Source organism: Pteropus alecto, unplaced genomic scaffold (assembly GCF_000325575.1).
Source record: "Pteropus alecto unplaced genomic scaffold, ASM32557v1 scaffold11, whole genome shotgun sequence".
In the NCBI taxonomy this organism is placed as follows: Eukaryota; Metazoa; Chordata; class Mammalia; order Chiroptera; family Pteropodidae; genus Pteropus; species Pteropus alecto.
Genome location: NW_006431956.1, coordinates 7,690,079 through 7,702,795, shown reverse-complemented (window position 1 = coordinate 7,702,795; position 12,717 = coordinate 7,690,079). Strand labels below are relative to the sequence as shown.

Here is a 12,717-nt window from a genome sequence, read left to right as displayed (position 1 = left end):
ATGGCATCCAGCCTATTACATAACTACTTTATCAGAAAGTCAATGAAAAACATCTTTACTAACAAATATTTTAAAACTTTAAATTTGAATTAGATATATTCAAAAAAAGAATTTGAAATAACCTAATAGCGCACATAGCCTACTACAGTGGCTTTCCAATGATTTTTTTTACCTTGTGGCTCAGAATAAAAAATATAATTGAAATTGCAACCCAGTACACACATACAACTGAAATAAAAGTTTCACAGAACAATATTTACTCTTATTGTGGGTAATGCATTCACTCCAGTATTTTCTATTGTATTCTATTTCATTTTTAAATTGCTTGCCAAGACCCATTAAATCGATTTCACAATCCGCCAATGAACTGCAATCCAAGATTTAAAGGCACCAGCCTAAATAATAATAATATATATTGTGACTCTCTAGTGGTATTGCTAGTATAAAAAAATATTGACACTAAGTGCAAAATATTCTATAAGGCACATTGTAGCAATTGGATCTAAGACAGTTATTGTCTCTCAACCTTAAGAGAACACAATTTTAAATTAAGAACAAATGTCTTTCTCTTTTTTTGGCATTTGGAACATTTCAGAAGACTTACACTTCAATATCTAGGGAAATGTATTTCTAAGAAGATAAATCAGTGCTGTCAATACCCTCCGAGAATCCAAAGATTCCTCGGATTTGTTAGTCTTTCACAATGATCGGTCGACTAATTTTCCATTTTTAGAACTTGGTATTGGCAGTAAGAAATGTAGTAGCCAAGTGTGTCAGTCCCTTGTCATGTTCATACCCTCAGGGACCAATTATATGACTTTGTTCCTTCTTTAGAGGATGAGATCATGGTCACGCTCAGTCTCTGCAATAGAGAACCAATGCCTTCAGATGTCTTTGAACTATGAGGAAGCAACACGCATAATTAGGTGTTCAGCAAATGCCTCTTCATACTGGCAATAATAATAACAGAGAGCGAGACAGCCAGGTTCCTGCCAGGGCAGCCTACAAAGCAGGAGAACGGGAATGCATTTTGCTTTTTCAATAGGAAATCTTTCCGTTTGCATTGTTATAATGTAAAACATTGTGTATTCCCATCAATGCTTTCATAATAACTATCATTTATTAAATACTATTGTATAACCTATGTATATGTATGCACATTTGGAGGAGGAGACAGGCAGACAGACAGACAGACAGACAGAGAGATCTTAAGTGACATATCTAATGAAGTAGCCTATTTCTGTCTTATCCACATTCTAGAGGTAATGTAACTTGTTCAATATCATACGGCTAGTTACCAAAAGCCAGATTTTAAATCTAGATCAGTCAAAACTGATGATGTCAAAACTCATGCTATTCCCATGTCATCTGTACTCACTTTTCCAATTGTCTTTATTGTTGTTGTTGTTTAATTAATAAACTTTATTTTTTTTAGACCAGGTTTGAGTTGATAGAAAAACTGAGCAGGAAGAGAGTTCACACAAACTCCCTCTCCTCTCTGCCCTCAGTGTCCCTGTCATTAACATCTTACTTTTCCAATTAGGTCATTGGTATCACTCTAGCACAGAGACCACTTGGATGGACCAGTCACTGCTCCCTGACTCCACTCTGGGACACTTGCCTTGGCTTACAGCACCGCCACCTGCAAAGCCTGCCTCTAGAACTACCAGTCAGAATCTTACCCAGGTCCAAGGCCATCTCCTCCCGGAGCCCCCCACAATGCCCTCCAAGTATCGGCTCTCTTCCTGTCCAGAATCCCCAGCATTTAGTTTGGATCACTCATCCTTTTCCCCTACTCTGCCTTGTTCATAGTCACATGAGTAGCAATTTGACCTTACATGTAAGTTAATTAGGAACAGGGTTGAGCTAATAGTCATTGTATTCTTTAATCATTTATTCCATTATCTTAAACACAGTACACAGGATGCCTATTGAAGCACGCTGAGAAATAGACAGTTGATGAACACTACGAAGCAGGCGAGAAGCTGGAGAGAGGGGTGGAATGTCTCACAGATCGCTATAAAAGAGGCGTCTTGCTCTCAGTAACTGTTCGTACCTCATCTCTGCCTTTCAGAGTAATGATAATACTTTAGTAATTAGGTTACTTGGGAAACTTCTGCATGTTACCTAATCTACATAGGCATAAAAGTCAAATGCAGATTTGTATTTCTGTCTGAAGTCATTCTTCAGGTTATTGCCTCTCCCAGGATAGGGATGCCTTCAGGCAGATTTTAGTACAGATCAAATTATAAATTTTGGTCAATGTGATGTTTCTTAAATTTTTAAAAATAAAAATAATATATGCATAGGTTTTTTAAAAACCAAATAGCTTAGAAGATTCTGTTGTATTCCTCTTTGTGCCATCTGGCTCTGTGGAGGAAATACATTAACCATTTTTTGTTCTTTGCACTCATATTAGTTATGTCTTTATAGCTAAATAATCTGGTTAGGTGTCTGTTTCTTGAATTTTCTTGAACCTTAAAAATTATCTATTAGTTTCTTGCTATAATATCTACATCTACAAAAAATAACTATAAATTCCCTTTTGGATTTAAAATTTTATTGTTTATCTTTCTAGCTTGTATTATCACCCTCTCTGACTTCTGTTTTTCTTAAATGAAGGTAATAACAGCAAGAGGATATCAATTTATTTTAAACATCATTACTACAAGAAAACATCATTTAAATGTATGGTCATATAAATTCTGGACAACCTCTAACCCACTTTAAAAAAACTCTATTTAGGTCTTTTCGTATGTTTTACTTGTGTAACTAGTTTCTTCTGAAAATGCACTCAAAGGCTGAAATATCTGTGGTTTTCTTAAAGTAGTCACTTTAACATAGTTTAAAAGTTCAATGTGATCATTTTAACAGTTCTTATTTTCTTATAGCATTCTATTCTGTAGGCGTAATGAAACGACGAAAGAAATATGATGATTATGAAATGTCCCTTGCAAAAGGAAAAATACCAATGGAAACATACTAATCTAATTGATTGAAAACTTACTGAGAAGAATCTCACGTCTGTGGGTTCACTGACTTCTCTCTTTGTTCCCTCCAGACTGGATGACATATTGATTGGGGCACCTCTCTTTATGGAACGTGAATTTGAGAGTAACCCTAGAGAAATAGGGCAAGTTTACCTGTACATGCAAGTGAGCGCTCTCGTCTTCGGAGACCCGCAGGTCCTTGCAGGCACCGAGGTGTTCGGGAGATTCGGCAGTGCTGTGGCACATTTAGGAGACCTGAACCAAGATGGATACAATGGTGAGTTACGCCAACGTGTGGAAATTGATTCTGTGTCATTACTTAACATTACCGTTGCATGAAGGAAACGATGGACATTTTGAAGTAGTTGCAGTGTTGTATTTGGTACAGTTATTATTATTGGTGTTTGATAAACTATAAAACAAATCTCGTTTTGATTAATTTAGATGTTACATAGAAATTTTCTTATATTCATTTAAGGCATCATGTAACAGCTCTAAAAACAGGCAGCAATTATTTTTAAAATTGATATTTCGATTTAGTGACTCGAAGAGAACTAGAGACGCTTCTATATGTACAGAGTCAAGACGAATGAAAACAAGTTGATATGTTAGCAAGTATATTGCCTTCTGATTAACTAATATGGTTATGATGCTGAATTTTAATTGATCTGTAAGCTTCAGCTGAAAGTCAGCTTCAGGGTTGACAATAAAGCATTATTAAATTCTTAGTTTAGGGTCGTGGTTCTTTAAGTACCCTTTCCTCAGGAAATCATACAAGCTCACACAAAATTTTGCATACATTTTCAGGGCCTTTAAGTTAAGAGCCAATGTGTAGTGGCTTTCTTGATTGACGTTTGAGGAAGTAATAGGATTTGCTCTAATATTCGCATCAGATCAGGTATTGGTCTTTAGTATTTGTATTTTACTTTTATGATTTCTTTGAGAAAACACATCTCAGCAATGTATGGTTAATACTTTTTAAAGTACCATAAAAATAATGCATATTAAAGCTCATGGTTCCAAGGAAGTAAAAAAAAAAAAAAAAAGACAAGTTCATGTTTAACTGATTTGCTGTTTTCAAAAATTGCTCTATTCCTGAGTCCTCATGTAAAACAAATATTGTTAAATTACCACTCAGTCAACTTTTTCATTATATTTTCTTCTATTTGCCTATTTGTCTTTTCTCTCAAACCCTTCGTAATATTTTTAAGAGCTAAGAGGAGCATTTTTAACAACATATAAGGGATTAGTATAAAATGGGTGAATAATGCCAAACTTACTGGGATTAATTGAGGGGACAGACATAAAGTCACTTATTCAGAAGTGAGATCAGTGCTCCTTTACACCTGCCATATGACAATATATCTGTTTCTACAACAATCTGAGCTTTTAGATCATTTATCTTTACCTGTTAAATGAAAGTGGGTTTATAATCCTCATTATGCAATCAAAATCGATTCACAATTTATTCAACCTTATCGGAGTTGCCTAGAAATAAAAAGAATAACAAAATGAGGATGCATACTGTCATCTCCTGCGGTGGACAATTATGCTTTGTGTTGTGGAACTCTTTTTCATATAAAACTAAGTATTTTTGTTTATTGTTTAGAAGAATCTTGATGAACACGTGTAGAAGGTATTTTTCATTCGATGCTATATTTGAGTGGGAGTCGGGCAACAGGGCTCTCTCTAGGGTTCCCAGTCTTCAACTATAAAATGAGTCTTGCCTATCTCGTGGGACGATGTAATCACTAAAAGATACTATCTTTTTTTTTTTTTATCTTTTTTTTAAATAAGAAACTCTCAAGTACCCAGCAAAGGTGCCTCGCCTGGTTCATCCAGCCCTATGGATCAGACCATAGGGCTGGATGTCACTCACTAGTTTCCCAGGTGGACCATCCTCTGCCTGTTCCTCAATGTCAGCTTTAGAGATATATATATCTGGCCGCCTAATCTAAAATAACAACACAATCATTCTCCATCACATCGATAGTTTTCAGAGTCTCTACATGGCATTTGTCACATTCAATCTTTTCTTGGTTATTTCTTTATTCAAACTGTCTATGACTTGCACTATAATATAAACTTTCTACAAGCAGTGTCTGGTTCACCGTTGTACCCACTGCATCTAACACATAGTAGGTACTCAATAAAATATGGATAAAAGACAGTAAATAGTTTACTTTCTGCAGTACCACAAATGTTCTTGAAAAACTTAGCCCTTTGGACTGTATGGTACTGCTCTCTATTGTACTTAATTCTATTCCTAAAACATTCTTCTTTATTTAAAAAAATATGTCTCTGTGTCCCTGTTTGTAGACATTGCCATCGGCGCACCCTTTGCAGGCCAGGATCAAAGAGGCAAAGTGCTGGTTTACAACGGCAACAAGCATGGCTTAAACACTGAGCCTTCCCAGATTCTGCAAGGAGTATGGGCCTCGCGGGGTGTCCCTTCCGGGTTCGGCTTTACTTTAAGAGGCGACTCAGACATAGACAAGAATGATTACCCAGGTAAGCTTTTCTTTATTTTCCCACGAGAGAGTCCACTTCCTGGGAAGCGCCCATACTCTGGGAAATGCGTCAAGTGTCAGCAGCTCTCACTCCAGACAGGTGAAGGCCAAGCTTCCCCACCGCACAGGTGCTTCGTGTATGCGTCCAGAGTGACTTTCAGGAGAAATAGAAGGCAGACAAAACAAACACTCCTTTTCCTGTCAAGAAAAGCAAGATGGCTTTTTAAAAAAACTTCATTGGACATAAAACTTGTCAGCTCTGCCACAAAAGCTTTTATTTGTAACTCCTCCATTGACAAAGACAACTTGTATCAGATACCTTTCCAGAGAAATTTAGTTTAACCCCGTAATTCCCTGTTGAGGTCATAAGTCCTCATAATTAACTTATGAATGTCAACGTTTCTGTCATAGCTCACGTTTTTAGAGCAGAAGTATTTTCCAGCCATATTTTAGAGTTTTCCAAAGATAGATTGAATATTTTAAAGTGAAACAAAAAGAACTGGTTCATGATAGAAATCATAAACCATTATTCTTGATTACCTGACTCATACTGAGGACTCATGGAAACCCATAATAAAGCAGAGAGACATAATTCCTCTTTGGTGCATGCTACATGGAAATATGGATTGATCTTAAAGAAGTATTTTGGTAATCGGCATTTTTAGCAGAGAATGGTTTTTTATGGTTCAGTTTTCACTTTTATCTTGGTTATGGTAAGATGGTTTCAATAAATACTTAGAAATCATTAATAGTTAACTGACAGCTTCAGCTATTTATTAAAACCTTGTCTCTTTCCAACACCCCTCCCCTAATTGTGTATTTTCCACATGTAGAGCTTTTTTGGTTTAGGGCAGCATTCCAATCAACTGACTGCCTAAATAAATATCACTTATTTCGATCCTTCGGCTTTCTCTTCCTCTCTGGGATCAGGCACAAAGCATACCACAGCATATTCTTATAAATTTGCCAAGAGTCTTTCATGGCACATAGACATTGCAGTGGGCTCAAAGCATTGTAAATGAATGCGTCATACCCAAGGCAATTCCAAGACTAGTTAACTAACTTTGTTTTCTTTGGTTATACTATACTATTCTAATCAATGATCATTAGTTTTTGTTTGTTTGTTTCTTTGTTTTTTGGTGTGGGAAGGTTCCTCATACATAATATATTCCATTTTAAATCATCCCAAAATTAGTTCCCTTATATGATTTTTTCCCCAAAATATGCCAGGGTGATTAGTGAAATGCAACTCCTGGGTTTCAACTTTAGACAAATAGTTTCTTAATTTAGGAAGTTACTGCTCTTCATTATGTTTGTCATTGCTTTCCCTTAGTATCAGGGAACTTGACAGACTGTGCCTTCCACAAGATAAAAGATATAAAGGATATTATCAGTCCCATAGCCAGTCTATCAACTTCCTTTGAACTCTCCTAAATACAGGCTAGGAAGGGGAGAAATATGAACCTTTTCTCTCCAGGAACATTCCTTTCGGAGGAGGGAATAAGTAGGATGGAAATCAGAGAAGCTAACGTGACTGCAATGTTAGTAATCGGTCACTTCCTAATTATGTCTTTTTTATCCCTTTTTAACAATCAGAAAAAGGTCATCGAGGCCATTTGCTAGTCAATATCTATCTTTATCTACTAAGCCCGATTCAATTTATAGCAACTAATGACATTAATGCAGTGTATATCCGTCTGTCAAGGGAATGTTCTTCACTAAGGCAGGACTATTAATGCCACTTAGTCGAATTTTATCCCTCAGGACAGTCTTGAAGTTTTCAGAGTTCATGTTAGGTGGTAGACCTGGTTCTGGTCCCAGTTCTGCCTCTTCGATGGGAATATAGATGTCTTGTGATTTATGATCCTATAACATATTCCCTGATCTTCATTTTATTGCAAAAAGAATGCCACTCAAAGAAATCTTTTTTACGTTGACCCTACGTACTTGGGGACTTATTTAGAGGAAAACTGTCTTATGGGCAGGCAACTAGATTCTGACAACTAGTACAGCCAATTTGAAATGTGCAGGCATAATTCAGGAATCAGACGTGCACCGTCCCTCATTTTTCTATAAATGAATTCCATTTAGCTCTCAAGGCTCCATTTCACCATGCAGAGAACCTTAACCTTGTAGTCATTTCTAGATTCGGACTTGACCTCTTTGACAGAACGGCTGTGAGCAGGCCATGGGGAATTAGACTGCCTGATTTGAATTGCCATTGGTCACTGATGAACTGTGTGGTAGTGGATGAGTTATTTGATTTCTTCGAGCTTCCACTCCCTTATCTAGTATTATGGAGATAATACTACTTACTTCCCTGGGTTGTGTGTGCTTGAACTTTCTAGGTTGGGAAAGGATTTTTACGAAATGTTGTAAAATGGCTTAGAATAGGAAAGGATATCAGTCTGATGAAGATGAACAAATCAAAGCTACTTCACTTCACAGACATGTTGGACCACCTAAGATTTTGAACACCTGCCTCCTGAGATGCTGGAGATGAACGGCATACGTTTAAGACTTGACTTCACTCTTTTCTAGCTGTATATTAGTGATGTCATTTCTTAACCAACGATTGTTTCTCTAAGAGAATCTCTATATTTCTATAACTAAGTCTCCCATGTCTGTCCATTAAATTTCTAAATTTCAATTTCCTTATCTCTAAAATTAGACAGTAACATGTTGGTATAAAGATGGAATCAGACTGTTTATGTAATATGAAATGAGATGATGTATTTAAGTTAAAGCGAGGTTCTATAGAACACAGTTTAATTAATGGAGGCTTTTCAATTGAGTTGCAAAACAAAGCTATGTTTTGGAGGTATTCCTTTTCTTAAGCACACTAGTTGATATTATTTTCTTTTGCCTATTCAATTTCCATAGTCCTCAAGCTTAATTTATAAAGGACATTTGCTTCTCCTGCCCCAGACATATAAGACAATGAGAGTAAAACACAGCTGTGGAGACCCTGCTGGGTTGAGAACCACTCATAAAACTCTGATGGTATCCTGGACCCTCACTAGAAACTCCTGCTACGTTCATGAGATTGCTGTCCTGCTGTGCTGTAATTCTACTGCTCACCCATCCTAAGTGGGAGATGAGGCATAAAGGACTTCTCCCATTTCTCACTACTGTGATTTACTGGGTGCCAGGAATGGAAAATGCTCTTTCCTCCCAGCCCCTGAGCCATTTAAGGGTATTTCATCTCATATTAATTAGGCCCAAATTAGGGTGATGGCAATGACAACTGAAAGGAAGGAATCGACAAATAGTGGAAATAAAAAATAGACAAGACTTGGTGATGAATGGCTGTGATAGAAGGGCGGAGGAGGTGGGAGTTGAGTAAGGAAGAGGGGACGTTAACGATGACACTGGAATTTTGATCCAGTGTACCCAAGAACAGTATGGTTTAGTGGACAGACATGGGAGATTTAGTTATAGAAATATAGAGATTCTCTTAGAGAAACAATCGTCGGAATAATTTTCCTAACATTTAGCTTTTTTTAGACTCCTTATGGTAAACATTGTCATCGGCATGCATAAATAGGAGTCATAAGTATTTTTGTTGCTGGCACCAAAATTATTTTTCCTATTCAAAAAATAGATATGTCCAGGTTCCTGCGTTGGTGCTCATTGGAAAACTAGGGTTGACCAGAGGAGTATCTTGTACACATTCATCGAGTGAAAGCATTTCAGAGAAGAAACAGCTGTGATAGTCAGGAATCTCTAGAATTCAATGACCTAGTCTAATCGCGTTACACGTGATTGGATAACAAGGCCATCTGCTGAGTGCATAGTCCAGACATCGGAGGGTGGAGGAGGGGATGTGCTGGTTTTGTAGAGGAGCAGAAATCATACAGGCAATAAAAACTGGAGGAAAACATGGGCTAAATGCCAAGACTACCATTGCGTTCAGGCCCCTCATATATGCTTGTATCATGAAGCCATCTCTGACAATTATACCAAATGAAATAAAATGACCCATTTTCTGTTTTAATAAGTGCTGTGTGTGTGTGTGTGTGTGTGTGTGTGTGTGTGAGCACGCGAACAACCAAACAAGAAGCTACGTATGAGAAGAAATAAGAGGGTGGCTTTTACCAAAGAGAATAATGTATTTTAATCAAAACTTGAGCTCCTTGAATGGATATGAAGTTTAGTTGAACTAAGTTCACATCTTACAGTCAAAGGTTATTTTTACTTCTCAAAGTGCTACTCAAGTTTTTTATGAAAAACAAAATATGGTGTCCTTCTTGAACAAGATTTTCATAATTTCATTATAAACACATTGGAAATTAGAATATTACCATCCTTATAAAAAGATATTATGAATCTAGACTAAATTAAGTCAATTGAAAGAGTTTTTACACTTGAATCCAGCAGTGTCATAAAGAAGTAAAAAATGAATAGAGGGATAAAAGATGGTTCTAGAACCAGTTCTTACAAGACAATGTGACTTTAGTAACTCGGCCTCTCTGAAACTTACTTTCTCCCCTTGAAAGTGATGTGGATGCATGGGATACTTCTCCGACAGTCCTTTTAAGCTCTAAACTTTTCTGATTCTATAATCCAAGGTCTGGACTCACTGCCTCCCCAGATCTGTCTGTAATATTGGGTAGATTATGAAGGCTCTATCTTTGAAAAAATAAAAATAAAAAAGATTTAATTAAACTAGACAAAACTTTTTCCTTAACTTTTTCTCGAAAATAATTTTAGACTGACACAAACATTATAAAGATAGTACAGAGTCCCACAAGTCCTTCTCCCAGCTTCTCTTTATATTGACATCCTACATAACCATAGTACAATTAGCTACTAGTTAATCTGTAGACCATTTAGAAATTCTAATAGAATTTCACCACTTATCTTACCAGTGTTTTTTTTCTAGTCCAGAATCCAATGCAGCATCCCACACTGCATTTGATTGTCATGTCTCCTTAGTCTCCTCAATCTGTGACAGTCCCTTGATCTTCCTCTGCTGTCATGACTTGGACACTTTTGAAGAATATGGCTTGATATTTTGATGAACGTCCCTGAATTTAGAATTGTGTGATGTTTGCTCACGCTTAGATTGGGGTTACGTATTTTTGGCAAGAATACCACACGACTGATGTCACAGCCTCTCGGGGCATCACCGAAGTACGTGATGTCCGCTGCCTTTTCACACTTTGCTCACTTGCTTGCAGGAATCCCAGCCAGGTTTCCCACTGTAAAGTTCCTGTGTTTCCCTTTGTAATAAGTATCTTTGGAGAGGTACTATGAGACTATGCAAACATCTTGTTTATTATCATAACTTTCCCACTAATCTTAGCATCTATTGACGATTCTTGCCTGCAACAATTATTACTGCCTAACTGTGATTTTTCTATTTCTATCATTCCTTTTACTTATATTAATTGCAATTCTAATGTAAGAAAAAGATGCCTCTTCTACCCATTTATTTATTCAACTTGTATGGACTCATGCATATTTATTTTACTTTATGGGCTATAATCCATTTCTATATTTATTTTTTCTTGTTGTTTAAATTGTCCTTTATTTGGCCAGCGAGAACTCCTTCCAGTTGGTTCCTGTGTTCTTTTAACATTCTCGTCCTTTATGTGCATTTTCTTACTTTCTGGCATGGCAAGATAATTCAGGCTCATCTTCTACTTTCTTTGCCCCAACCCTGGAATCAACCATTCTTCCAAGAGCTCTCATTCCTTTCATTGTAGAATGGTAGTTAGAAAGCAAGATCTAGATTCTAGGTGTTCTCATGGCTGCTAGACTTGTGATGTGCTGAATTCTTCAGATTACCATGTTCTCATATGTCATAGCTACATTTCAAACCATCGATATTACTCGAAATCGACAAATTACATTTTTATTATTTAACCTATATTTTGTAAGTCAGCGTTTTTGCACTCTAGTTGTCAATAACAGGTGTTTGGCAACTTAAATATTATTCAGCGAGCACTGAGAGCTGCCACCAATTTTCTTCATTTTTAGAGATGATGATGATGATGATAGCAGAATTACACATAATGTTCAAGAGACTGTGCTTTGGAAATATAATTTATTAATTTATTCAGCAAATACTTAGTGAGTGCCCTTCATGTGCCTGGCATTCTTCTAGGTTTTGAGGATACAGCATGCATTGAACAAAGATCCTGTCTTCATGGACCTGAGTTCAAGTTTTAGCTGTAACACTTCCGCGAGCCTCAGTCCTCATTGGTAAAATGGGTATATCAGTGCCTAATAATAGTCACCTTTTAAAGTGGTGTTGTGGATGTTAAGTTAGATAAAACGTACAAAGCAGCTGACTCTGTGAATAACACCTAGTAGCAGTCATTAACGTTAGTTACAAATGACATATTGATATACTGTGACATCATCCATGCCCTTAAGAGACAATGCAATCATGGAGGTAAAGCGTCCAACAGTTAACTGTAACACAAGACAGCATATGAGAAGAGTTTTAAGAAGACTGAAAAATAATGAATGAGTTAAAAGAGAACGTTCTTCTATCTAAGGTGTTCAGAGAGCTTCATGAGGGAAGTAATGGTTAAGCGGGGTCTTAAGACATAGGTATGATTATAAAGTGGTTACAGAGAGAAGACTTTTCAGAAGAAGAACACAGCATCAGTAAAGACTCAGAAATAAGAAAAGGCAATTTTAGAAGTGATTTGGTTCAAACCGATGAGAGCGTAAGTGAAGAGAGTCAATGAAAGTTAAATTTGAGACAGACAATAAAGGACCTTGAATAGCATGTCAAATAATTGGTACTTCATTAGGCTAATCATGGAAAACGAGAACATGTTTTATATTTCAAAATGGCACTTTAAGAACTTCAGTTTTTAGCAACGAGGAGAATGAGTTGTTATGAAAAAGAAACTTGAGGTTAAATGCCATTAAATTTCCTCAGGTGAGAGAAGCACACTGACCCAGGTGAGTGCAGCAGTGATACCAGTGCAGTGTGAAGGTGCTTGAGGATAAACAGCCTCAGGGCCACCTTCAACTCCTGCTGAGGGCTGAGATCTGGTGGATAACTAACCAGCCTCCCATCCCTCAGGCAGACAGTTGGGGAGCCATCTTGCGCACTTCTTGAGAGATCCCAGTGGCTATTTCTTCAACTTTGAAATGTACATTTATATTCAGAGGTGTGCTGGTAAATGTTTAACAAGCAGATCTGTGTGTGTGTGTGTGTGTGGCGGGGGGGGGGGGGGGGGCACACAAACTTC

At 37.1% G+C, this 12,717-nt stretch overlaps 1 protein-coding gene across 1 annotated transcript in view; it reads left to right on the top strand.

Annotated features, from left to right (window-relative positions):
• ITGA8 (integrin subunit alpha 8) overlaps positions 1-12,717 on the top strand; it is a 146,381-nt gene that overhangs the window by 51,505 nt on the left and 82,159 nt on the right. The window contains 2 exon segments of the mRNA XM_006906981.2: positions 3,062-3,267; positions 5,310-5,501. Coding sequence (XP_006907043.1) covers positions 3,062-3,267; positions 5,310-5,501 — 398 coding nt within the window.